The 27,119-nt window shown below is 38.7% G+C and overlaps 2 protein-coding genes across 9 annotated transcripts in view; one reads left to right on the top strand and one right to left on the bottom strand.

The window, feature by feature from the left end:
* Window positions 1-21,316, bottom strand: part of slc1a1 (solute carrier family 1 member 1) — a 188,203-nt gene extending 166,887 nt beyond the window's left edge. The window contains exons 1-3 of one of the 7 annotated variants that reach the window (XM_073072494.1): window positions 21,152-21,259; window positions 16,596-16,702; window positions 13,008-13,087 (exon numbers count right to left, since the gene is read on the bottom strand). In XM_073072494.1, the coding sequence (XP_072928595.1) occupies window positions 13,008-13,087; window positions 16,596-16,660 (145 nt within the window). In that variant the 5' untranslated portion in view covers window positions 16,661-16,702; window positions 21,152-21,259. Of the gene's footprint in view, window positions 1-13,007; window positions 13,088-16,595; window positions 16,703-17,091; window positions 17,212-19,032; window positions 19,226-20,962; window positions 21,081-21,151 lie in introns of those variants that run through there. The other 6 variants (XM_073072487.1, XM_073072512.1, XM_073072502.1 and 3 more) reach the window with 6 other exon arrangements.
* The window catches only part of glis3 (GLIS family zinc finger 3), a 490,617-nt gene continuing 480,624 nt past the window's right edge, over window positions 17,127-27,119 (top strand). Inside the window, exons 1-2 of one of the 2 annotated variants that reach the window (XM_073072436.1) lie at window positions 17,127-17,250; window positions 20,595-21,100. In XM_073072436.1, the coding sequence (XP_072928537.1) occupies window positions 20,707-21,100 (394 nt within the window). In that variant the 5' untranslated portion in view covers window positions 17,127-17,250; window positions 20,595-20,706. Of the gene's footprint in view, window positions 17,251-19,828; window positions 20,281-20,594; window positions 21,101-27,119 lie in introns of those variants that run through there. The other variant, XM_073072441.1, reaches the window with a different exon arrangement.

Genomic DNA, 27,119 nt, shown 5'->3' with positions numbered 1-27,119 from the left:
CTTCTGGGATGGTGGCAGTTTGTGGTTGGGGTGTCTTGGGTCTTCAATGATCCTGCGGGTCCTTTTTCTGGACCTTTCTCTGTGAATGTCCTGAATGGTGGGAAGTTCACATCTACAGATGCACTGGGCTGTTCACACCACACTCTGCAGAGTCCTGTGATTAAAGGAAGTACAGTTCCCACACCAGGCAGTGATGCAGTCAGTCAAGATGCTCTCAATTGTGCCTCTGTAGAAAGTCCTTAGAATTTGGTGACTCATGCCAAACTTCTTCAATGCTGTTGTGCCTTTTTCACCACACAGCCAGTACGTAGAGACCACATGAGATCCTCAGTGATGTGGATGCCGAGGAACATCCTCTCAACCCCAGATCCATCGATGTCAATAGGAGTTAGCCTGTTTCCATTCCTCCTGTAATCCGCAACCAGCTCCTTTGAGGGAGAGGTTGTTTTCTTGACACCACTGTGTCAGGGTGATGACTTCTTCTCTGTAGGCTGCCTCATTATTAGGCCAATCTAAGTAGTTTTGGCAGCAAATTTAATTAGCAGATGGGAGCTGTGGGTGGCGACTCAGTCATGGGTATACAGAGAGTTAAGGAGGGGGCTTAGGACACAGCCCTGAGGGGCACCTGTGTTGAGGGTCAAGAGGGGCAGAGGTGAGGGAGCCCGCACTTACCACTTACCGGCAATCTGACAGGAAGTCCAGGATCCAGCTACACCAGGCAGAGTCAAGGCAGATGTCTCTGAACTGCTTGTCAAGCCTGAAGGGAATTATGGTGTTGACTGTTGAAATTATAGTCCAAGAACATCATTCTCACATAAGCATCTTTCTTCTCCAGATGTGTAAGGACAGTGTGTAGAGCTGTGGCTATTCCGTCATCTGTTGATCGGTTGTGTCGGTAGGCAAATTGTAAGGGGTCCAACGTGGGTGGTAGCATGCTGCAGGTGTAGTACTTGACCAGTTTCTCAAAGCATTTGCTTGTTATTGAGGTGAGTGTGACAGGACAACAGTCGTTCAAACATGTTACCTTGGTTTTTTAGATACAGGGACAATGGTGGATGTTTTGAAGCAGGTGGGCACTCTACACTGGGAGAGGGAGAGATTTAAAATGTCACTTCTAGTTCTCTGTGTCACTTTATCTCCTTTTCATAACATACATTCTTATCTATCTTTGTATTTATATAAATCATAAAAATTGTGGCCAGTCAACAACCTCTTTGGCATATCACCCATTACAGCTTGCTAACCAATAAAAAATCCTACTTTTTGTTTCCCCTTAGCCAGAAATCTTCTCTGCTGTTAGAGTACATGCACTAGTTCCCTCTTATTTACAATATGCGTTAATCCTTCAAACCACTCCAGCAAAGTGGTCAGATATGTCTTGCCTTTCACAAAACTATGTTGGTGTTGCCTTGAATTTTTCTAAGCGTTTTGCTATAATGTTTTTTAATGAAATGTCAAACATTTTCCCAATGATCAATGTTAATCTAACTGGCCAGTAGGTTCCTTCTTTCTGTACCTCTCTCCCTTTTTGAATTATGGGCTGACATATTTTCCAATCAAATAGAACCTTCCCTGAATCAAGAGAATTTGGGGGAGTTAAAGTCAACTCATGAACCATCAAACTAGCCACATCTTTTCAAACTTCAGGATGGATCCATAAGCAGCAGAAGACTATTTTACACACACACACACATTCATCAATTTCCTCACTAACACTTCTGGGGCATTTTTTTAATTTATTCATTCACGGGACGTGGGCATTGACGGCTAAGCCAGCATTTATTGCCCATCCTTAGATGCTCTTGAGAAGTTGGTGATGAGTTGCCTTCTTGAATTGCTGCAGTCCCTGGGGAGTAGGTACACCCACAGTGTTGTTCGGAAGGGAATTCTATGATTTTGACCCAGTGAAATGAAGTCAGAATAGTGAGTGACTTGGAGGGAGATTTCCAAGTGGTGGCATTCACGAGTATCTGCTGTACTCATCCTTCTAGACAGTAGTGGTGTTGGGTCTGAAATTGTAATTTCCCTGAGTTCCTCATTCTGGTTCTGGCAATGGCCCTGATGTCAACCCTTTTAGTGAAGATACTCCTATAATGTTGTTTGGGCAGGGAAAACCAGTGTGGAGGCAGTGGCGTTTCCATGTGCTTGCTGGCCTTGTCCTTCTTGGTGGTAGAGGTCACAGGTTTGATGAGTGAATGCAGTGCAGTAGGTGGATGCCACACACCGTAGCTTCAATTAGCAACCTTAACAGAGTTGCTAACAACACTATTAAAGCAGCAAAGTAATTCCACTAAATCATGTAAATCATTTCTTCATTAACATTCATTAGATTTCATTACCAGTCGAGTGAGAATAGTGGTAGGTGGTGAGGAAAATAAACTATTGGCTTATCTTATTTATATCACCAATATGGCTGCATTTTCATAAGAATGGAGATATGTTTTCAGTTTAACTTCATTTTAGATGAAATTAATAGTTGGCAATGTCAAAAGAACAAAAAAATGAGAAAAGGGCATGTCAGATTATACTTTGAAAGTCAGAGTGTTCTAAGGCATGCAGTGAGACTAGCATTTCCTTTCAAAAGTCACTGGCAATGTTCTGCTTAATTTCTGGAGTTTTCCTAAGCTACCTTTGAATGTCACCCAGATATAAACAATAGTGTTACCATGGCTGCACCGCAGCGGGACAGGCTGTGCAAATGTAGTGAACAAACACGCTCCAACAGCCATCAAACAACCTCGGCACAAAAGCAAAACGGAAGCATTGCCAAGTGGCTGGAAACAGTAGCCCTAATTAAAACTCCTCTCGTCTCCTCCCCTGTCCCTTCTCCAGTGTGTGGTTGCTAATAATTGGTTCTGTGGATTAAACAATCACTGAGTGCTTAAAAGCACTGAAGATCTATTGACAGTTAATAAAACCCTAGTAAATGGAATTGTAGTGGGCAATCCAAAGAAACGTGGAATTAAATTTTAAGCAGACATATAGCTGCCAAAAAAAGCATTTTTTAACAAGGGAGGCATTTAAAGTCTTCAGCACACTTTTCCTTAGTTCTGCATTTGTAATGTAGCTACTGGTTTGATGGATTCCAACCTAATGCATGTTGCCTGGTTGCACAATGAAACTCCAGATTAGAATAGAGTCCCGTGAATGCATATTTACATGAAAACTTGGACACATTCAAAACTTTAGACAGTTAATTAATAGTGTGAATGAAAGCAGTGTTTAATACTGCCACTGAGTGAGACTGCCTCCTGCAGGAAAATGTGACATCCCATCAAATCTGCCTTAGTTCGGGACCTGTCTCTCATGCTTCTCATGTGCCTTGGTATTGCTGCAAAATGTAAAGCTCTTAAGGTGAAAAAGAAACAAATTCATGCTTAAAACATTAGCTTGTAATTACGCTGTGAATGACTGGTTAAGTTACTTGGCACTGATTTGAACAAGACTGGATATGCATGTGTTGGGCACTCCTTGTAAGTTTAAGCTGTGCTTGTTCAACAGCGAGTCAACAGAAGACTTGCTGCAAGAAGATCTAGGGTCTGAATGCTTCAAAAGTGACAGTGATGCAGGTAAATCAAAAGGTGGGAGAGTGATACTGCTAATCAGGGATAGTATCACAGCTACAGAAAGGGAGTAAGTCATGTAGGGATTGTCTGCTGAGTCAGAAACAAGAGAAAATCTGCAGATACTGGACATGCAGGCAACACACACAAAATGCTGGAGGAACTCAGCAGACTAGGCAACATCTATTGAAAAAAGTACAGTCGACGTTTTGGGCTGAAACCTCGACTGTACTCTTTTCCATTAATGCTGCTTAGCCTGCTGAGTTCCTCCAGCATTTTGTGTGTCTACTGAGTCAGTGTAGTTTGAATTCAGAAACAGGAAGAAGGCAATCACTCTATTTGGAGTTATTCTATAGAAACCCCCACCTCCAACGCCACCACCACACACACGCACGCGACAGAGACACTGAAGAGCAGATTGGGAAGCAGATTTTGGAAATTTGCAAACAAAACAGGGTTGTTGTCATGGGGGACTTCAACTTCCCTGATGTTGACTGGCATCTCCTTAGTGCAAAAAGTTTGGGTGGGGTGGAGATTGTAGAGGTTCATGGCAGGACACTGGACAATAACTATTAATGATGAAATTCACCACCGCCTTGAATATACATACTCAGACTACTGTACCTTCAATTAAAGAAAGAGTATTTATTTGAAGATCAAGACCTTGGCAAATAATTTATGGTCTATAGGGCTTCAGTAATCTCTTCCTTCCTATATGCTTTTCTAATCTGTACTAACTGCAGGAGGCACCTCGCACCACTGGATAAACACTGACAGCAGTCACAGCAAAAATCCTCAAATTCCTTCAGATTCAGTGGAAGGCCAAGCAAAAAAAAACATTCCTCTCTCATGGCATCATCCCCAATTTTGATGTCCCAGTTACACCTACACAGTAAATGACTGGACCCCCATGATCACTGATGCCTGGAGATATCTTGGGGTACAAATCCACAGTTCCCAGAAAGTGGTAACACAAGTGGGTATAGTGGTAAAGAAGGCATAGAGTTGGGAAGTCAGCCATACAAAACTTCAGTTAGGCCACTTTTGGAATTTTGTGTGCAATTCTGGTCACGACACTACAGGAAGGATGTGGAGACTTTGGAAAGAGTAGAGAAGTTCACTGGGATGTTGCCTGGATTGGAGGGAATTAGCTGTATGGAAGGGTTGGATAAATGTGGATTGTTTTCTCTGGAGTAATGGAGGTTGAGAGGCAATCTGATAAATCTGATATGTAAAACTATGAGAGTCATTGATAAGGTAGATTGAGTCTTTTTCCCAGGGTGGAGGTGTCAAGTACTAGAGCTTTAAGGTGAAAGTTAAAGGAGTTTGTGAGTTTCTTCACACCCAACTTGAAGAAGGAGTTCATGTCCTAAGAACACACAGAGACCACGCATAAATGGTGGTAAAAATGGACCATCTCACAGATTACTCTCCAACTGCCTCATACCCAGCCACTGTCCAGTGTGTGGAAGAGTCTGCAATTCCTTTATTAGCTACCCCTGAACCTAAGAAATTGGAGCAGATATAAGTCATCCACTTTGCTAAGGAGAAGTAGAACAAGGTGAAAGCCAAAAATACAAATTATTCTATCCACTTATAATCACAAATCCAGAACTAAACCAGACTTGCTCTGCTGTTGGTTGCTTCAAGGGATCACTGAGAGGGCAAATTTTATGAGTGGCCACCCTTAGTTCAAGTTGCTGATTGAAACCAACCCATGCTTGTTCAAAGATGTTCATGATTGTGGCAACAAATAGTGGAAGTCATTTTGCAACTTGGCAGTGAGATAGCAATCCATAGGTGAGAAGGAAAATAAAGTTTTCTTGATATACCAAGGGAGATCTCATCAATAATACGGAAAGGAGGTGAGTGATCATCTAGGCCAATGTGAACATAGCCTCACACGAGTTATGCAATTTGAGATCTGCAGTATAGAGTAATGCAAGTCTCCTCTATATCTTAGATGGCAGAAGCATTGCCTACACTTGGCCATCTTTTCACAATGGATGCCATCATGGTTATAACCATCAATGGTTATCTTGCATGAATGGGTTGAGTACAGGAATTACTGTAAGTACCTCACCGCTGATGAGAATTCTCCTAGTTTGAAGTAGAGTGCATCCATGGATTCCCTGATATTATATGTGATGTGTAAATTGTGATATGTTGCAGATACTCTCTGCTCCAACCTAGAAAAAAAAGTTTAAAAATTATTGACTATCTTGACCTTAACCGCCATTGGCAAACGTGGCTCAGGTCCTGCTCTGTGGCTGAAGCTTGGGTTTTATCCTTCAGGACTATTCACAGAAACAGTTTCTCCTGTCATTGTGCTCCTCACAGTGGAGCATGTAGGTCACCAGCATTCTGAGGTCAAATGCATAGAGCCCCCTGTGAATACTCATCCTTTAGCTTTTCTTCTTCTTGCCTATTCGAGTGCAGTCCTAAACTATAAACCTTTGTATCATCCTTTCTATTATACCACAATCCTGGGAGAAAATACTGATAATATTGGGAGGCAGTATTATTTTCCTGAAGGCTTGAAATGCATACTTCCTTCTGCTATGGTACTCTCTTATAGGCTTTCCAAACTGCCATGAGATCTAGAAAAAAAAGCCATTCTAACCAACACTCCTTAAATCAAACAACACACCTGTAAGTACTTAACAATCCTTTTATATAGAAAAGTCGTGAAGGGAGGAAGGGATAAGTTCTGTTTTTTCTATGTGCTCTAGCTGCATTGTTGATGTCCAATTTGGCAATGTCATTATCTTGCTGGTAAGGCACACTGAGTGATGATTCAATGTGCTTCCTTCATATATTTAAGTATGCAAGATGCTAGTTTCCTTCCCAATATGACAATTGGCGCTGTTTGTTCTACAAAAGTATGTGCATGTCTTGCTAACCATATTTGGACCATATCAATTCCTTTAGTACCCAAACAAAAGATATTGTACAGATGAGTTTTGCTATTATTGGCTCAAATATTTTCATATCCTGTTTTAGCAGAAATGTTAATCTAAACGTTGATTCATGCCACAGTAATCCGTTTCAGCTTTGAAATATTACTGCAACATGAATTCTGTAAAATGCCAAGATGACTATGATGCAAGGTGGAATAGAACTTCACTCACCCTTGGAATATTTGAGAATTGAAATCCAATTTACACTACTCTTGTTTAGTGTCAGAAAAACTGAAACTGGTTAACACTATTGTTGAACTTATATATGTAACCTTAAACAAAAAAGCCAAAACAACCGAGTAGGAAATGTAAGGCAAATGTGCTAAGAATTAATCACTAAGATCTCACAATCAAGTTGCTGACACTTTTGACCTCTCTTATAGTTTGTGTGTAATGCATAAATCTATTTTAAAACTGTAAATTAAAATGGGATTCTTTCACAGAATTTCAGATAAGATAGTTATTCGGAACCCAGATACTTTAAAAGAAACCAAAGAAATGAATCTCTTGAGCGAGCTCAGTTACAGCATCAAAACAGTAGCTTAGGTTATTCAAAGTATCGAATTAAATACTTCAAACACTCTAGCCATGTTATACTGAACTGTAGTAATCTATCAAGGGTTTTAACCATTGTTCATCAATGTCTGTTACAGGGAACGCTTGCTGTGAAGGAAGTGAGCCAATCAGCAATATGTCGTCCTTAGTTTCAGGAAAGACTAAAGTAAATAGAAACTGGGATGAGTGCATGACGTCAAAATGAACAAGGAAGTTTCTGCAGCAGAGCTGTGAATAAACCCACTATGGAACGATTTACAGGAACTTACTTCATGTTATAAATTTACATTAAACTGACAAGCTTTTGTTACACAAATTATTTAAAAGTTAAAAATTACTAGAATTCCCAGATGTCAGTACATTCCTTTCCATCTGATAAGGCCCGTCTGTAACTTATTTTCTGAGATGACTGAGGTACATCATATTTTCAGATGAATGATTTGAACAGACAGAATGTTTTAGACTTCATTTAACCAAACATGTGATATAAATTATGGTAAGTCAGTTTGCATCGGTCTACCTATCTATTAGCATTGTTCTGATGCCCTTGTCAATGTATTGAGCTGTAAGGAGACAATAAAGAATCAATCAAATATTTTACAGTCATCCATATGCTCCCATAAATCACGGCTTAGATCTATAAGTACCAGAGCATCTGCTTGTAAGTTTTTAAATAAGTTTAAGTGGAAAAATATTAAAGATCTACCTTAGGTTTTTATAGATAGATAGATAGATAGATAGATAGATACTTTATTCATCCCCATGGGGAAATTCAACTTTTTTTCCAATGTCCCATACACTTGTTGTAGCAAAACTAATTACATATACGTATATTTGTGCCAACAGATATGAAATATGTTGCAGAAAATATCTCACTAATATTGAATAAGGCCAAGTAAATCATATTTCAGGAACTAAAATCAAAACTGCCCGAAATAGTCACCAGGTTGGGCAGTATCTATAGAAAGAAAAATAGAGTCAATATTTTAGGTTATTGACCTTTCATCAGAACTGTACTTCAGGTACTGAAATTCAAAACAGGTACTATAAACTAAAGGTGATATGCAGTTTTTAAACACACAGTTATTTATTTGTATACTTGTTATTGATTGATCGATTGATGGCATCTATTAGTCTTGTGAGACTATGGATCTGCATCTGGAAAGTCTTGCTTCAGTCTGTGTTGGTAGAGCAGTGTCTGTTGTGGCTGTAGAGGCCCACACGGGAGTGACAGTCTCGGCTGCAGCAACTGCACCTGAAGGCGCTGTCCTCCGGTGTTGTCTTGGTGCTGTTTTTTTCGGTGAGTGCGCTTTTCTTCAGCAGCAAGCCACAGCTTCTCTTCTCTTTTTTAGACCTCTGCGTAGTTCCAGCCTCCAGTGAGAGCAATCACTTGCAATGTCCTCCCACCTCTCGATGTTCATGTTCAGTGACTTCATGTCTCTCTTGCAGACATCTTTGAAATGAAGATAGAGCTGCTTGATGCACCATCAATAACTCTAGGAGACTGGAAGTGAACGATAGGCTTTTATTAACAGCAAAAAGGGAGCAGGACATGTCAAAGACTGAGGGAGGAGCAGTGCCCCAATCACCTTTATACAGGGGTCTGTGGGAGGAGCCACAGAAGCAGTCAGCAGAGGGGCGTGCCCAGACAGGTATACATAGTTTACCACACTGCCCTTGTGATATTATTGATATTATTTCATTATTTGTTTTTAAAACAGCAATTCACAGCAAAAGAGCAGAGTGGTGATTAGGGACAAGCTCTTTTATTTAACATTCGTGCAAAAAAAGGCTTAAAATTGATATGTTATTAATTACTATTTTAATTACTTACCTTATTCCTATGGATTGTGTGGTCCTGAGATCCCAAGAGCAATGCCATCTGGAGCTATGCTCCTGGTAGGGTCACCCATGGCGGTAAGGTTGAGGGTGAGGTCCCTGACAAAGAACAATCCAACCAAGACCTCAACAGTGGAACAGGTGGACGAAGTTACTTTGAACTCAACGGCTGTGAAGGCGGATGAAGGCTGCAACAAATCCATCAGCTCCAATCGTCGTGGTTTCCATGCCATTGGAATCAGTTGGTTGATTTGTGAAGTATTGTGTGCTTCTTGGAGTGCAACATCAAGTACACATTAAACAAATATACATACAGGCGTCTTCCCTCTGTAGGCCACATCTTCAAGTGATCTACGGAACGAAGACCATCATCCTCAACCTCGACGGATAGCCACGGTGAATGCAGGTCTCAGCCCCACCATTTGTGCTTTAATACAGTGATTCCTGTTTAGTTTGTAAAGTTTAGCATCAGCAAACCTGATTGGCAAACCTAATAGTTGCAAATATTCCAATTCTTATGATCTTAGCAAACTAACGAATTTAGCTCCATATAGTTGGAGGAAGCTGTTAAGTAACTTGACACTTTAAACTCACATATTTGCTTATGAAATATTTAATAACAATAGATCATTACCATCAAAGAAAATTGATTACAGTTGTCCATTGCAGAATGGACTCACAGAAATCCAATGCCGTTATTTTCAACTAATTCAGGAATTGTATAATGAAAGATATTAAAGGAAAATGTAAACAGAGAAATTCTGCAGATGATGGAAATCCAAAACAACAGGCACACATAAAACACTGGAAGAACTCAACAGGTCAGGCAGCATCTACGGAAATGAATAAACAGTCAACTTTTCCTGTTGAGACTCTTTATCAGGACTGAAATGAAAGGGGGAAGATGCCAGAATAAAAAGTTGAGGGGAGGGGATGGAGGATATAAAAACTGATAGGTGAAGCCAAGATGGTGGGAAAGGTGAAGGGTTGGAGAAGAAGGAATCTAACAGGAGAGAAGAGTGGACAGGACCCAGTGAGAGGTAGGTGAGAAGGGGTAAAAAGTTTGAGGGGGAATAGAAGAAGAGTGAAAGTGGGGGGGAAATTAACAGTAAAATACTGCAGACACAGAAAATTTGAAATTAAAATAGAACCTGCCAGAAATATTTAACAGATCAGACAGGATCTGCAGAGAGCAACAAAAAAGGGAAAATTTCAATCTGAAATATACATGAAAATTACATTTCAGTGATCCAACGGTTTCAATTTCCATCAAAGTTAGATCTGTTAAGTCAATCAGAAAATAAATACAATTGGGAATGAATCAGCACAGGGCAAGGGTAATAATGGAATGCAGATGACCTTCATCTCATTTACACAGAAAATCAAAAATAGGTCAGGTAAGATGCAGTTAAAGTTAGTCAGGTGAAGAGATAAAAAAGATTTGGCTCAATGGTGCACTGTGTTCCATTTTGGTTTAATTGCACTCCAGCTGAGGCAGTAAGAATGACAATTGGATAGAAGTTCAGCTTTGTGAGCTTATAAGTCACATTCTTTATGCAGCAGAACTTCAAAGGAAAATTATAATTAAAATATCTGTGAAACATTTAGTAGAAATAGAATGATCAGAAGAAAGATCTGTAATTTTATTGTTTTTTTCACAAGAGGATGCCGCACATTTCAACAAAGATTTTAATGAAGAACTGTAGCTGACAGAATTTTTGAATAAAAACAGAGAACAATATAAATAAGTAAAACAACTTTGCATTAAAATTTATATATTCATATTTTCTGTCAGTCTTGTGTGCAGCACAAGTTCACCTATCACAAATATTTTGTGGTCGACAAAATTTTATAATATTTTTAAGTCAATGCTTCCTATTTAATTTAATTATGAAATTTGTTCCCAAATGCATCACCCTCACAACATCAGCAACAGAGAACTATATAACAATTTTAGATTTAAAAAAAATAATTTAAGAAAGCATTATAAGACATGAAGTAACTTGCTGAAGAACCATGTAAGGGAATATTGATTGTGACACAAACTATTAATGAAAATAACAGATTTAAAGAGTTGTTTTAAATGTGGAAATAGAGGGGCAAGGATTGGGAGGCAGGACAGTGAGTGCAGAATGGATTTCCCAAATTAAAAGAGACTAAACACCAGAAGGTACAGTCAACAGTAAAATCATTCAGGGAAGACAAAGAGCCTTGAATTAATGTACATTGTTATTCTCGAGTCAAATTTGGAGGCAATTACAGAGATAAGGAGAGGCAGGATTACAAATGCATTTGAAAGTGAGGATGAGAATTTTGGAACTGAGAGATTTCTTACCCGAAACTCATTATAGATCATTCAAAAGCAAGGGTGAAGACAGAAAGGATGAAGACATGGGCAGCAGAGTTTTAGTTAACTACGGGTTTTCAAAGAACCAAGCAAGGGAGAATGTCCATGAATGCATAGTAGAGACATGTTTAGAGGTAACAAAGGCTTGAATGAGGATTTCAGCTGCAGAGAGGCTGAGGAAAAGTTTGGTGATGTTACAGAGTAAGAAACAGCCGATCTTATTGATGGCACGGATATATGTATACTCTTAATCCTGTCTCTGGGTAACATAAAGCTGTAAATAATTTATATAGTTACTATATTCATCAATTATAACCATATAACAATTACAGCACGGAAACAGGCCATCTCGGCCCTTCTAGTCCATGCCGAACGCTTACTCTCACCTAGTCCCACTGACCCACACTCAGCCCATAACCCTCCATTCCTTTCCTGTCCATATACCTATCCAATTTTATTTTAAATGACAATACCGAACCTGCCTCTACCACTTCTACGGGAAGCTCGTTCCACACAGCTACCACTCTCTGAGTAAAGAAGTTCCCCCTTGTGTTACCCTTAAACTTTTGCCCCCTAACTCTCAACTCATGTCCTCTTGTTTGAATCTCTCCCACTCTCAATGGAAAAAGCTTATCCACGTCAACTCTATCTATCCCCCTCATAATTTTAAATACCTCTATCAAGTCCCCCCTCAACCTTCTACGCTCCAAAGAATAAAGACCTAACTTGTTCAATCTTTCCCTGTAACTTAGGTGCTGAAACCCAGGTAACATTCTAGTAAATCTTCTCTGTACTCTCCCTATTTTGTTGACATCTTTCCTATAATTCGGTGACCAGAACTGTACACAATACTCCAAATTCGGCCTTACCAATGCCTTGTACAATTTTAACATTACATCCCAACTCCTATACTCAATGCTTTGATTTATAAAGGCCAACATACCAAAAGCTTTCTTCACCACCCTATCCACATGAGATTCTGCCTTCAGGGAACTATGCACCATTATTACTTCTGAATCATTTGACATGCCTACCTTCTTCAGCTTCACAATTCGAGAAAGTTAAAACTGACTCGGAAAGAAGAGAAATAGAAGGTTAGATCAAAGAGCTTCTCTGCGATAATTGCAGAGGGACACAAAATCAACAGATTATATAGATACCATTATGAACAGAATTTAATTAGAATGTGGTAGGTTTGCATAGAAAACCTCTACCATAAACGAGAATCCTAGAATTTACAATGGAAGTAAAATGATGTAAAATTAAGAAAATATAAATGTTCTATGTAAACAAAGCCTATTGCTTTGAAAGGTATTTCATCTATTTTTGCCTATGCCCAGTGTATAGAATAATCTAATAGTCATAAATTTCTATCAGTTGCTATTCGATTCACATGATCTTTGATCTAAAACAGATAACTAATACCACAGTTAACATTATTCTATTAATAAGAATAAACTTCCTCACACAAATTGATACATCTATACAATATTGTGACATTCTATTATTCAAAAATATTATGTTAATTTCTCAATTATTTAGGTGCAAAAATGAGCTAATATTAGAATCTTTCAAACAGCTTTGGTTAGCACCCTGCAATAATAATATAATTAATAATTTGTCATATTCTGGTCTAAAGTCTTACAGTGATATATTCATTATACAGTTACAGCTGTCTTGCATTGTGGCTGCTTTATGTCTTATCCATGTAGCTTATGAAAGAAAGAAATCACTTGTACTTACAATGTGCCTTTATTACATGCTTCAAAGTATCCAACATTTCACATTCAATGAATAGGTTTTGACTCATAGGAGTTGTTGTCCTAGGTCCAAATAGACAATGCAAACATACATTAACAATTTGAAAAATAACTGATAACTTTACCAGGTTACCAATAAGACAATGTGATATCACATATTTCAAAGGCATACAGGTCACGTGATAAACATATCTATTCATTATAAATATAAACAAATGTCTATCCAGATAAATACACAATGCCATATGTCAATTTTTATACATTTGGCTTAATATCATGATTAGGGCATACTGGATATCTTTTTAACCCTAAACATAGATTTGTTAGAATGCAATATGCTTGCATAACATAAACTTAGGAATTTACAATTGAGGTACTTTTGTATCAAAGTCTATGAAAAAAATTGTACCATTTTATCTAAAAGAAGTCTATGGCTTTCTCATATATTTTATCTGTTTGTCTATGTGCAGTGTAGAATAATGTAAAAATCATCTATTTGTGTAAGTAGTCCATTGACTTCAAATGTAAGGTTTAAACTAAGTTTTTAGCAGTACATACGTGGATTTATGTCCAAATTATATATATTATTTCCAGTCTTGCCTATTCAATACTGCAGTTTACAAATATTATTTCATTCTGTTACCATGTTCTTTTTGCTCCATATCAATGTATAATTGAATATGGGTATGCAACCACTTTGAAGCAACAATTATAGGCCACAATGCAATAGTACACTTCCCACTATTGATATTACAATAGTGTGCCCCTATTCTTAAATTCCATCTTCATTTCTTTTGAACATCTTTACTCTACAGTTCCATAATTGTCTAAATGCTTTCCGAATCCCGTTACCTATGACTAATTTAAATTAGCTCTCGCGCTGCAATGTACCAAAGTACATGTACAGTATGCACACAAACACATACCTTGTTCTTTACTATCCTGTCCTTTGTATTTTGACCACCGCTACCACAAACTGATTATCATCAATGGTATTAGTTGCATCTTGTTTTTAAAGTGCTGACATGCTGCCTTTCAAGTTTTTCTGAGTATAGACTCTTCTTCCTCACCTGCTCCAACACTTTATCAACTCCAACTCATCCCAACTGATACTAAATTTTCTCCAGTGAGATTAAGAAGCCAAACTCAGCATTTGCAAATCAAAGACCCAGCGTTAACTCAATTAATACTGCCCCAGAGTCGCTCAGCACAGTTTTTCTTCTGTTGGCTTCCTTGCAGTTTTCAGGCGCTTTACATTTAATTTTTATGAGGCTTTTGATAGAAGGTGAAGGATTATTGTTGATTTTCACAGCTGTAAGTCAACTGGAAACATGCACTGAGAGGTAGAACACCTTGGACAAGGACTGGTGACCACAAGTACACGGATAGAGCTGAAGGGTGAGGAAATGCAGCATGAAAATATAGTGATGAAAAGTGCATGAAAGGGGTAGAGCTGAAGCTGAATGCAGAAACTGAGGATCAGTGGTGGAGCAAACGAAATGCAGCCCAAGTCCGAAGCAAGCAGGATTTTGTCTGCTGTACCAAATCCTTGGAATCACTGAGCTGATGGCAATGAGCATTTATTGACCATGTCCATGCAGTTATTGGCTTAATATAAAAGATTTTTGTCAATTACTGAATCCACAACATGGCATTCATTGGAGTAAGTTAGAAGATACCGTTCACTTCAAACATCTCTTTTATTTTATCATGTCTTGTCCCTTACTAAATAAGTGTAAACACGAGGAAATCTGCAGATCCTGGAAATTCAAGCAACACACACAAGATGCTGGTGGAGCACAGCAGGCCAGGCAGCATCTGTAGGAAGAAGCAATGTTGACGTTTCGGGATGAGACTCTTCATCAGGACTAAATAAGTGTGTTTTTTTGACTATCCCTTAATAGGTGTCTGATTTATTCTGTATAGTGAAAAATGCTATTTGCCAATGCTGTAACAGGAAAGGATTATTTTTTGGATGAAAGCCAGGCAGTATCTATGGAAAAGAGCAAACAGTCAATATTCTTGAACTCCCCCCCCACCCCCTTCACCATTTCCCATTCCCATTATCTCTTTACCTGCCCAACACCTCTCACCTCATGCTCCTCCCCTTCCCTTTCTTCCATGGCCTTCTGTCCGCTCCTATCAGAATCCCCCTTCTCCAATCCCTTATCACTTTCACCAATTTACTTCCCAACTCTTTCCTTCCCGTCTGGGTTTCAAGAATCACCTACCACCTTGAGTTTTTTCCTCCTCTCCCCCCACCTTCTCACTCTGACTTCTCATCTTCTTTGCCCAGTCCTGATGAAGGGTCTGGGTCAGAAACATCGACTGTTTGCGCTTTTCCATATATGCCGCTTGGCCGGCTGAGGAAATAGTGTAAATAGGGCAAGTATTACATTTCAAAAACAGTAGAGGTTGCAAAGGGAATATGTAGCAAGCAACATATAACGTGCAGCAATAGATGTAAAGAAGAATCCTTAAGCATTTCATCTTAACAATGAATCCTTCATCCAAATATTAATCCTTTCCTGTTACAGCACTGGCATTTACAGTAGCAATTTTTACTATACAAGATAAACCTATGAAGAGATAATCAAGGTAAACACACTTATTTAGAAAGGGGCAAGCCATGATAACATAAAAGACATGTTTGAAGTGAACTGTATCTTCTAACTTACTCCAATGAATGCCATGTTGTGGATTCAGTAATTGACAGAAAATATTTTAAATCAATTCAATAACTGCATGGACAAGAGAAAATCTGCAGATGCTGTAAATCAGAGCAACACACACAAAATGCTAGAGGAACTCAGCAGGCCAGGCAGCATCTAGGAAAAGAAATACTTTTGGCCCAGAGGGTCTCGGCCCGAAACATCGACTGTACTCTTTTCCTAGATGCTGCCTGGCCTGCTGAGTTCCTCCAGCATTTTGTGCATGTTGCTTGATAACTGCATGGACATGGTCAATAAATACATAAAATTCATTGGTTCAGAATGTTTTCATAGCTGATCATTCATTGTAAGGTGAGTTGAATTGCCACCTACTTTAATGAACAATAATAAATACCATTCCAAGCTTTTGCAGAGCGTTATGGCATTCCCATTATCCAGTCATAATCACACTGAAGTTTATCCACGTCATGATTAGTGCTCCTTGCAAGGTAGATGAGAATTCTGTCTGGCATGGTGATCATTTCTCAGTGGGTTGTGGTAGCCAAGAGAATATGTAATTCCTGGCTACATTGAGAGGGCAGCTTTTGAATTACAAAAAAAAATGTCTTTCAAAAATGTGGAACTAACATGACTTAATTTTTTCTTCCTATTATGCACATTTACGTGGCCAGATTCGTGAAACGTATGCAAGTGTTAGAATATATGAATGGTGCTTTACTTTATCATAAGCATCACTTTGGGTAACTATTTAACCCTTTGCAATCGTCCTTGCCATTTTTAAGTTCCTGAATAACACCGTCATTTACAATCAAAGTAGCAATTTATTTAAAGCTATTCTGATTTAAAATCACTTCATCCTGAATGCACTGTCGGTGCGAATTGGTATATTTAAAACGTACTTAGAACTGATCGTTGTTAAGAGGGATGAAGAAAGCTGTTTCCAATGGATTCGCCAATACCACATCCGTGTGTAGCGCAGATATTAGTATTCATATTGCATTCAAGCCTGTTAATCAAACGCACACAGAGATGAAAGACAACTCAGCGGAAACAAAGCAGAGTATATATCGAAAGCACACTGTCGCGCGAAACTCCGCTGTAGCATGAGTGAGCGCAGACTTGCTAAAATTCTTTCAGCGAATGGCTATTGCAGCTCCCAAGTCCTCGGTTGAATGAGTTTCCACAAATCGGTTACCAATTACCCGCCCCCGTACTCGAGCTGAGTTGAGCACAGATCCATACTCGTCACTGGCATAGATACAGCACCAGTCACAGCGTAACACCAAGCATCACATAAAAAGGCGAACATATACCAGAGATCCCAAACTTAACAAAAAAAGTTGTCGAACCCCTCCCCCTTGGCGAAAAACAAAGAGTAAGGAAATGCTTCTGTACGGTCAGAGTGAGATCTGCTGGGAAAACTCAGTGGCGACATGGGATCTGCTTCATCTTTGAACGGCGAGTAACTTCACTGCGGAATATTCGCCTGGATCCAGACACACTCTCGGTCATGAAGGGCTCTGTGGTGATTTGTGCGGATCATTTGATTATCCGGTAAGTGACTCTTGATCTGACCGGGATGCAAAAGTAAACTGTGATAGCATTCTCGCCGTGATCTGCGTGCAATAACTGCAGTGTGAAGGCAGGCTGCTGGTGTCATAAGTGTCAGACTGACACAATGCAATTCGAGATTATTGCAGTTTTATCTCCGGCGTGTCGTGTATCTGAAATTTGTCGAAACAGAGGTGAAGATAGCACTTGAGTGAGCAGACATGTTTTTTTTAATGTGAACAAACAGATAAACAAACGTGGAATGTCTTAAACAAGCACATTTATATATCGCAATGTCCCTTCCTTGAAGCTCTGCAATCGATATGAAACTAGAAGGAACTCCAATATCTCCTCCTCCCTCGGGGAACCAACACTCTGGAAGTTTTGACTGCAAAACGCCTTTCAGGGAACACCACCCTGAAACCGCACATTTATGACAGGTGGGCGTCTGGGGCTGGAAGTGACAGATTTAGGTCCAAATCAAAGTGCTTTTTTTTTCTCCCATGGTTACTATAAAAGACTGCACCGAGCGGGGATTATTCACAAGAAATCGATATTATCAAGTGGTAAAGTTAATTGGTGGCATTGACGCGGGGAACAGGCTGAACACCGAAACCGTGGTGTATGTATCAGGTTCACTCCTTCGCTGCTCGCCTAAGAATTCCCGGAGCCCAGCAATAGAACATGTTCATAATTTGAACCCAGACCCACAAAATAATCGCAGGTCAAGTATTTCTCAAGGCAACGAGAGCGTCTCTTTGATGCTCTGTAAAAAAAAAGTCTTCAAAATATTAGCTGCCTCCGATTGAAGGCGTGGAATTGTTTATATAAAATAATTGTAGTTCACTTAATGTTTGTGCATGACGCCGCGCTGGGATTTATTAAAAGTGGTCATCGGTGTCACCAGTCAATCCCCTTTTTATGTAACGTGTATTTACGGTGCACATGCGATGCTTGTACATCCTTCTTATTCAGTACTGCAGTTTAACCATTGCACTTAGAGCTGAATCACACTGCTGTAAATCCTTGGTGAGCAGATGTATTTCCAAGTTGTATTAGTCTGCGCGTTGTTCGGAGGGCAGGGCAGGGCAGGGCAGGGCAGGGCTGTGGCGCCGGCGGACGCTGGAAGCCGGGCCCAGTCAGCCTCGCGCCGCCAGGTGCACACGCTCGCGCCTCTGGGCTCGCCCGTCGCTTCCCGCCTTTAACCATCGGATTTAACCTCAGAATACATCCTGCTATTCCTGATGCACGACAGCACTAGAACAATATTATTCATCTGGTTTGGGCCACTCTCATTCGTCTCGTTTTTTTTTAAAAAGTTTCGAATGCGAGGTAAACTATCTGACTGGCGAGCAATGCACGGGGCTCTTCGCCGAACGTGTTTTTGTATTTTGTTTTAAGTGGATCTATCGCCACAACTTGCTTCCGTGTTTATTTTTTTAAACATTTACTGGGCGCGTGGGGGGGGGGGGAATGAAATCCCGACCTTGGATATCTTTCCCTCGTCCCTGAAAAGTCTAGCTGAACTGCGCCTTGTGCTATGTGTTTTCATCTGTCACGATGGATGAGCAAACTGAGATGGGAGCGGGCGGGACGCAGCCTACTTGTTCCCGAACCTCCCTCCACCGTAGCAGCTAGGATCCTGTAACGAGAAGAGGGTAGATGAACTTAAATCCCCGACTTTCTCCCGCCCCGCCTCTCGCTTCCTTCTCTCCATGATACGCAGAAAACCGATTGGTTCCAGCCCGCTCTTGGCCTCGCGAAAACATTTGATTGATATTTCACCTGTCAGCCGGGACCAGGGATTCCAGCATATTCCCTTTGGTCTTCCAGGGAGGAGTTTTATCTCTAAGTCTTCAGAACATACCGGTTGGATGTATTTGCGGCGCCGTAGCACGCCTGGCAGTTTGCAATTCCTTTGGATTTTATTTGAACAACCCCGACAGAAATGTCACAGCGTGTTGTTGCTCACATGGTTACATAGTAACTTTTGGATTTCTGGCACATGTACTCTGTTTTTCCCGTGACGCGATCCGCTTGCGGATTATCTCTGATGGCTAAACAACGATCCGTTTAAATAGTCTACAGTCAGATCATGCCCAACATTCTGCCTGTTACAGTCTGGAGTGTAAGATACTTGTAAAATAACAGAGACTTATAAAATCAAGAAATACAAATCTATGAATTAAGAGGACAATTTGAACAATCTACATCGAGCTGGTGGTGACTTGTAAAGCCAATCTATATATTCAGTGCATTACAATGACGAACATCAAATGGGACGTTTTCAAAAATAATTCTAGACCATTTTCATTTTCCTATTTTCCCGCTTCGATTACTATTTCGATCGCTGCCGCCCTCATGCCGACTGCATTACCACTTCTCCGACCCTCAATAAAAGATGAAAAATGAAGATAGAAACGAGTACGCTTGCAATTAGTGGCTTTTGAGAAATATCAGCTAATGTTTTGAGTACGAATACCCATGCCATTTCTAAGAATTCGGCTTCAACGTTATTGTACTACCATCTCCGCGACCTAATATTTGCTGAAAAGAAAATTTAAAAAACTACAAAGTTCCCAGTTCAAAGTAAATTTATTATAAAAGTACACATGTGTCACTATATGCTACCCTGGGGTTCATTTTCTTGCGGGCATTCACAGCAAATATAAAGAAAAACAGTGGAATCAATCAAAAATTGTAGATAACAAAGACCGACAAACGACTAATGTGCAAAATACAACTGCGCAAATACAAAAAGAAACGAAAAAGCACCCAAAATAATAATAATAAATAAATAACACATATCAAGAACCCGAATTGATTTCTGTCAGAACTGCTGTTGATCAAAGATCAACCCTCTGAACCTTTATATCTACATATGCTACCCGACCTGTTGGAGATTTTCTGTTTTTATTTCTAGATCTCTGGAATTGCTTTAATGCTCGCGTCTGCTCAGATAACTTATTTTTGCTTTCTGTTAAGCCTCTTAAAAAAAGGCCTTTCGGGATCAGTCACTGTTTGAAAAACCTGGTAAGTTTTGGCTCAACTTTGCCAACAATGAATCAATCACACTTATTTGTTGAAGTGATTCAATTTCGATTACGACAATTGATGTAGACGGGGTGCATATACTGTTACTTAGAAGCAGTTCCTGCATAAAGTGCAGATTAAGTTGTTTAGCACTTTGTTAAGGGTTTTATTAGGGCAAAAGTGCAAGTTCGTATGATCAAAGCAGCACCAATAATTGTTCATCACACAGTGGAATACTTATATATAATAATCATCCAGTGTTGATCTAATAAATTAAACATACTTTAATAAGTGATTATTTGTTCATTTGACAGGATCTTTTCCGATACATGGTTAATTTACTAAACCGTCACTAAAGCTTGTTGGACTGACCAAATCCGTGGATTGTGTAATTAACATCGGTTTTGCTGACTAACTGATATAAACATGAATGGAAGATCATGTAATATTAACCACCGGGGAACCGGGACTCCTCAAGGACCAGCCTTAATCAATGGACCACAGATCCCCCCAATCAGGATTCAGACAGAAACGCCATGCCCGTCTTCAAACAGCGCTACTCCGAGTCCTGCTGCTGGAATGCTCGCCAACAACATGCACAGGAAGCTGTCAATGAACGGCTGCCAGCATCCTACCGCAACACCTCAAAACACCAGCATGCCCGAAAATGGCATCCACTTACCCGCTTTAAGTCCGAGAAGGCAAGTAGTATCGAAACAGATCTTTCCAGTATCTCAGCCAGCAGGCCATTCAACAGCTCTTTCCTCAAAACCAAAATCCATGGAATTTGGGAGCATTCTTGCAAACAACAGTGTAAAAGGTAAGATTTTAAAAACTGAAATGAATATTGTTTTCTCTTGAGAGTACTTACGTGTGGGTTGCTCTGTAATGATTAATTTGGTTAATACATTTGGAGTGCTGAGGAGCTAATAGAGCTCTTAAAAGTTCTGTGTTTTCGTTGCCTAAAAAGAATATTTTACTTTGATTGCTGGAAAAATAGTATATTGGAATAAATGGCTGATTAATTAATAATGCGCTGACCTGTCCTGATCCATTACCTTAAGCATGCCTTTGCATGTTGGTGGTGATGTCAGCACACTGCCAACAAGTTCAACTATGCTTGGTTAAATAGTAAGTGACCCTTTCTAATGTTACTGCCAGCCTTTTTAACCTTTTGCTTGGTAACTGTTGCACAGGACTCCTGCAGCACATGCAGTGAATCAATAACCAGCTTTTTACAACATAGCTTATTATAAAGCATACTGATTTATTATTCTCAAGTATTGAACTGCAAAATATCATCAAATGAGTCACCAGATTATATGACAATCATTAATTATTGAGTAAAAATAATCAGTCTGCAAAGTGTTACTCTCTGTTAAAGCAGTAGTACAGGCAGAAATTAAACACATTTTAGAAAATGAATAATATGTAAAATAATTTCAAAGAAATAAATCGCCCTTGTTTATGTAGTTGAAGTGAGAAGTGTTACCTGCAGTGAGTGTGTTGGCTTTCTTCATCAGTTGGCACACTATAACTGGGCTCATTGCCACTGTGGCAAATTTTGATTTAAGACCTCGGATTAAAATTTTGTGTGGTGATCATCCATTTGTAGTTAATCTTACATTTCACAAATAAAAAGTGAAAATTTACATTGGTTCACATACTGAATGTTAGACTTGTTTGGAATTACCTGAATGATAAAATCAAATATTGGTGCAGAAAGGGGATTTCAGAATCTTTGTTTTTGAAACCTGACCGGGGCACAGTCATTATACAATTCTAAGAGCCCATGAAGATTTTTATTATTGTTCACAAATTATTTTCTGCTTTTGCACTTAAATCATTTTTTGAAGGTGATGATAGCATAGAATAGTTGAAAACTTCTTCTTCTCTGGTCTTCTTGAACAGAGCCAGATATCATGTTACTTCCATTCTATAATCCATATTTCCCAAGTATTGTTTTAGTATTAATTGGCTTAGGTTTTTAATTGCTTTAGGTTTGGACTCATTGGAAATAAATTAATAGTCCAAAGGATCTCTTTTGGTGTTTCACAAAGTCGAAATCATCTGGAATACCTTTAGATTATTTTCTTAATCTGAGTAGGAGCTTGTATAGATGAAAGCATCCATAGTCTAATCATTGATCTCATTGAACCTTTACAGAATTTTAGATTTTGGAACAAAGTAGCATGAATTTTAAATGCTAATAGGAACTTACCTTTACTGCAAATGCATTCATCTGAGCCAGGTAGCTGTCAAAACTGTTATGAAAGTATCTGCACCATTTTGACAGACAAAGTGCTTCATGCGTAAGCACTTCAAGTTTTCCCAAAACAATTACGTTAAAACAGTTTACAAAAAATGAAAATATAAATTCAACAATTAGTATTTCCAAAAACACTGATGATCATAACGGGTATATGCTGAATATTATAACAAGAGTTTTGATATTGCTTTCCAGACTGACTTTTAATTTGTTCCTATTAAAAGGTTCTTGCTTTTGTTTTGTTGTACTTCAGGCGATCACTTCAGAGATTTGGACCATTGCAACATTTAAGTCTCTAATGCCTATTGCCACTATTTTTTCCTCATATATCATACTTATGCCTGCTATAATTCTATTTGTTGAAATGAAACATGCCTTACAGACTCTGGGCTGGATCACCTTGGATCAGACCCACAATTTGGACTCACTGCCTGCTCACCCGCACTTATGTTTTTTATGATTTTGAGGAGCAAACAAGTTGATGCCCTGCACCCAAGAAGCAAAGGGGGCTCTTGAGTGGCAATAAGGCCTCTGTAAACCTGAGGTGCTGCCTCTTGAATGCTCTGATGGTCTTTGACAGCTCACAGCACACAAAAATCCTAATACATAACTAACATGTGCGAGAAGAAAAATAGTTCAAACAGATATCTGCACTTCCTCTACATTCGTCCAAATGAATGGGGTTGTCACAAAATATGCCCTCTCCACAATATCTATTGTTCTACCACTGGGCTCATTGGTGGGTTCTCCAATGCAAGGGAAGATCAAATTTCCCAACATCGGATGTGCAACTTATTTCAGACTAAGGTGTTTAGCTGTGCTGATCGCCAACAGTTTCAAGAGAACCATTACTGTACTTTAACAAATAAACAGTTTTCATAATTTGAAGTAGAAATTCACCAGGAATACAATTGATCAAGGCATTTTTTTAAATTCTAAAATTGCTGAGATTTTAGCTTCTGACGAATTCATTGCTTTGTGTTGTGCACAGAAGTCAAATCTTGTTTTGCTCCAGTGTCGTCCGGAGGTCAGACATTACTTCAAAGCAACTTGTACCAGTTTTCAAAAGTAGCAATGAATAAATGGCTATTTAATTTTCTTTCAAAGAGATTTTCTTTCAAAGATCTATAATTAAAATATCAGTTTAAAGAGCTTCTAAATTCCTGTGAGTAATTCCTGTGAATTATGCTTTCAATTCACAGGAAGTGTATTTAAAAATTACACTCTCATCTAGGATTTCCTGAAAGTACTGCAGCATATTTGACAGAGTGCTGATGTATATAGTGAACCATATAATAGGTGTCAAGGAAAGTAGTCAATGATCATCTTTATTCATTCAATAGTTTTGCTTAAGCTAGCTGATTATTATTTTCCTTCAGCAAAATGAAACAAATTTATTTCTAACTGTAGATATCCAGTTTATGAAGAAGTAACATTAAGTTAATAAAATAATACTATTCTTTGGATTACTGTAGAAAATAGATGTAGTGACACATTTTATAGCATGTATAGTTGTTAGTATTATACTCTAAATCTTCATACTCAAATTGTCAAACAAGCTTAATTTGAATGATCACAAAGAGGTATGGCACACTTACTGTTTACAAGTCATACTTTATTATGTTGAAAATATGCCAACACATTCCAGTTGCATGAGGCACATTTAGTGACTGATGCATAAAAGGGTCTGCAAGATGGCAGATAGATGCCCTAACATTCTTTGCCTTTTGTGAAATGCAATCCAGCAAAGTTGTGGTTTTGACCAAAGTTCAAAGTGAATTTATTATCAAAGTATTGTGGACATTATACAACCTTGAGCTTGGTCTCCATATAGGCAGCCAAGAACCAAAGAAATCTGAAAGAACCCATTTTAAAAAAAGGCCAAGCACCCAATGTGTAGAGGAAAATTAAACAAATCATGCAAACAATAAACATAAGCAAATAGTGTTCTGAACTGAAGTCTACAAAGAGAGTCAGTCCACAGACCTTAGCTCAACACAGAGCTGAGACAGCAAGCTGAACCAGCCTGTTTCTCACCTGACCATTTCAATCCGGCCCAGCACCTAAACCATCGTCCAAACATCAGGTTCACTCACTTTGACCAGTAGGGGAAATAATTTTAAGAACTGACTCTGTCAAACAGTGATAGAGGTTTTAATTTCCCCCTCCCCCACACACACTCACTGTTGACATGGAGTGGCATTGAAGTTAAAAGATTGTCTTTGACTTTCTACCAGTTCCACTATTTGTACCACTTTACCTGGAGTTTAGTGTTAGGCAATCCAAGTGTACAGCTGAATCAAGAATTCAATTAATCTGTCCAAACAAGGCTTCCTAAAATCTATTTCATAAATAGTTCTAGCAGGAGTAATAACATTCAATGTGTAATGTTACATTTTTGTGAGAGTCTTGCTACAGAAATCATATTAGCAATCTGATTACAGAAATCAGATTGGCAATGTGACTTCTTGAGTACTAATTCTGCTTCTGTGTTGATGCATGTCCAAAATCTACTCTCAGTCTAAGCTTTAAGTAGCAGCATAACTGCCTGTTTATGCAGCAATATTAGTCCTAGGAGCCTATTCAAAAAGAATTTCAGTTTGAATAACATACAAATATTTAAAACTAGAAATGTATTGCATAAACATAGCTTGTTGACAAATGATCTCACTATATTTTTTGATAGTTTTTATATTTATTGTGCTACTTTGTAGCAGTTAAATTTTAAGAGAATTCTGTATTTTTAAATATAGGCGATAGTTTGCTCTTTTATTATAATTTATCCTATTAAAATATATCAATGAAGTATAGTGAAAATCTTTTTAGTTTTTTTACTTATCTTTATTGCAAAACCACCTCTCCAATCACAGTACAAGTACAGCGCTTATAAAAAGTATTCACCCCCCCCCCCCCTTGGAAGTTTTCATGTTTTGGTGTTTTACCAGATTGAATCACAGTGGATTTAATTTGGCTTTTTTGACATTGACAACAGAAACAGACTTTTTTGTGTCAAAGTGAATACAAACCTTTACAAAGCAACCTAAATTACTTAAAAATGATATTATGTCCTGCTTAGACCTTGAAAAAATTCATTATTCAGTTCTTAATTTGGATATAAAGTTCCATAAGGTCTGGGGACCTTTTATTGAGTACTTTCATAACCTTCCTCTTAATTAAGGTCTTTTTTTTCAGTCCCTTGCTTTCAGCTCTTTTTTTTTGGTAGTAGGCATTATTATCTTCTGTTTTCAAGTGTATTTACAGTTTTGGGGGTTTGAATGTCCTGATTTATATTCTCTATATTGTGTTGTGGTTGGTCTGGAGTTTTTTTTGTTGTGGGGCTTGGGGAGGATATTAACTTTACATGACTTCAATTTGGGTGCTTTCTCAATTATCTTTTTTGTATTATATTATTATTGTATGTTTATCTTTGCACTGTATTAATTTTCTTCATTTTGGTTTGGTGTTTTTTTCTATCTATAGTGTTGTAGAAAATGCATTAAAAAACCAATAAAAAAAAACAACAAAATTAACATCCTGGAATGGCCAAGTCAGAGTCCAGACCTCAATTCACCTGAGAGTTTGTGGCTGGACTTAAAAGGCTGTTCACTCATGATCTCCATGCAGTCTGACAGAGTTTGAGCAGTTTTGAAAAGAAGAATGGGGAAACTATGAAGTGTCCAGATTTGCAAAGCTGGTAGAGATCTATCCACACAGACTCAAAGCTGCAATTGCTGCCAAACGTTCTTCTATTAAATGCTGACTTGAAGGGGGATGAATTCTATGCAATCTATTATTTTGTGTTTTATATTTTTAAGTAATTTAAGTTGCTTTGTAAAGGTTTGTATTCACTTTGAAACAAAAAAGTCTGTTTCTGTTGTCAATGTCAAAAAAGCCAAATTAAATCCACTGTGATTCAATCTGGTAAAACAACAAAACATGAAAACTTCGGGGGGTGGGGGGTGAATACTTTTTATAAGCACTGTACTTGTACTGTGATTGGAGAGGTGGTTTTCACCCTGCACATACAACATCTGTTGCCTGGGTGCTTCACCAGTCGCAGTTTTATGAGAGGGTGGTAAAGAGAAAGCCACTGTCAGAAAAAAGAACACATGAAATCTCAGCTAGAGTTTGCCAGAAGGCATGTAGGAGACTGAAATCAGCTGGAAGACGTTTCTGTGGTCTGATGAAAACAAAGTTGAGCTTTTTGGCCATCAGACCAAATGTGATGTTTGACATAAGCCAAACATTGCACATCACAAAAATATACCATCCCTTCCATGAAGCTTGGTAGCTGCATCATGCTGTGGGGATTCTTCACTGCAGCAGGCCCTGGAAGACTTGTGAAGGAAGAGGGTAAAATAAATGCAGCAAAATACAGGGAAATCCTGGAGGAAAACTTGATGCATTCTACAAGAGAACTGTGAGTCGGGAGAAGATTTGTTTTCCAACAAATCTTCTCCAAAGCATAAAGCCAAAGCTACACAGGAATGGCTTAAAAACATGTGTTCTTTTTTCTGACAGTGGCTTTCTCTTTACCACCCTCTCATAAAACTGCGACTGGTGAAGCACC

This window comes from Hemitrygon akajei, chromosome 2 (assembly GCF_048418815.1).
Source record: "Hemitrygon akajei chromosome 2, sHemAka1.3, whole genome shotgun sequence".
In the NCBI taxonomy this organism is placed as follows: Eukaryota; Metazoa; Chordata; class Chondrichthyes; order Myliobatiformes; family Dasyatidae; genus Hemitrygon; species Hemitrygon akajei.
Note: the sequence above shows the minus strand (reverse complement) of the source record. Positions and strands in the feature narration are given on the sequence as shown.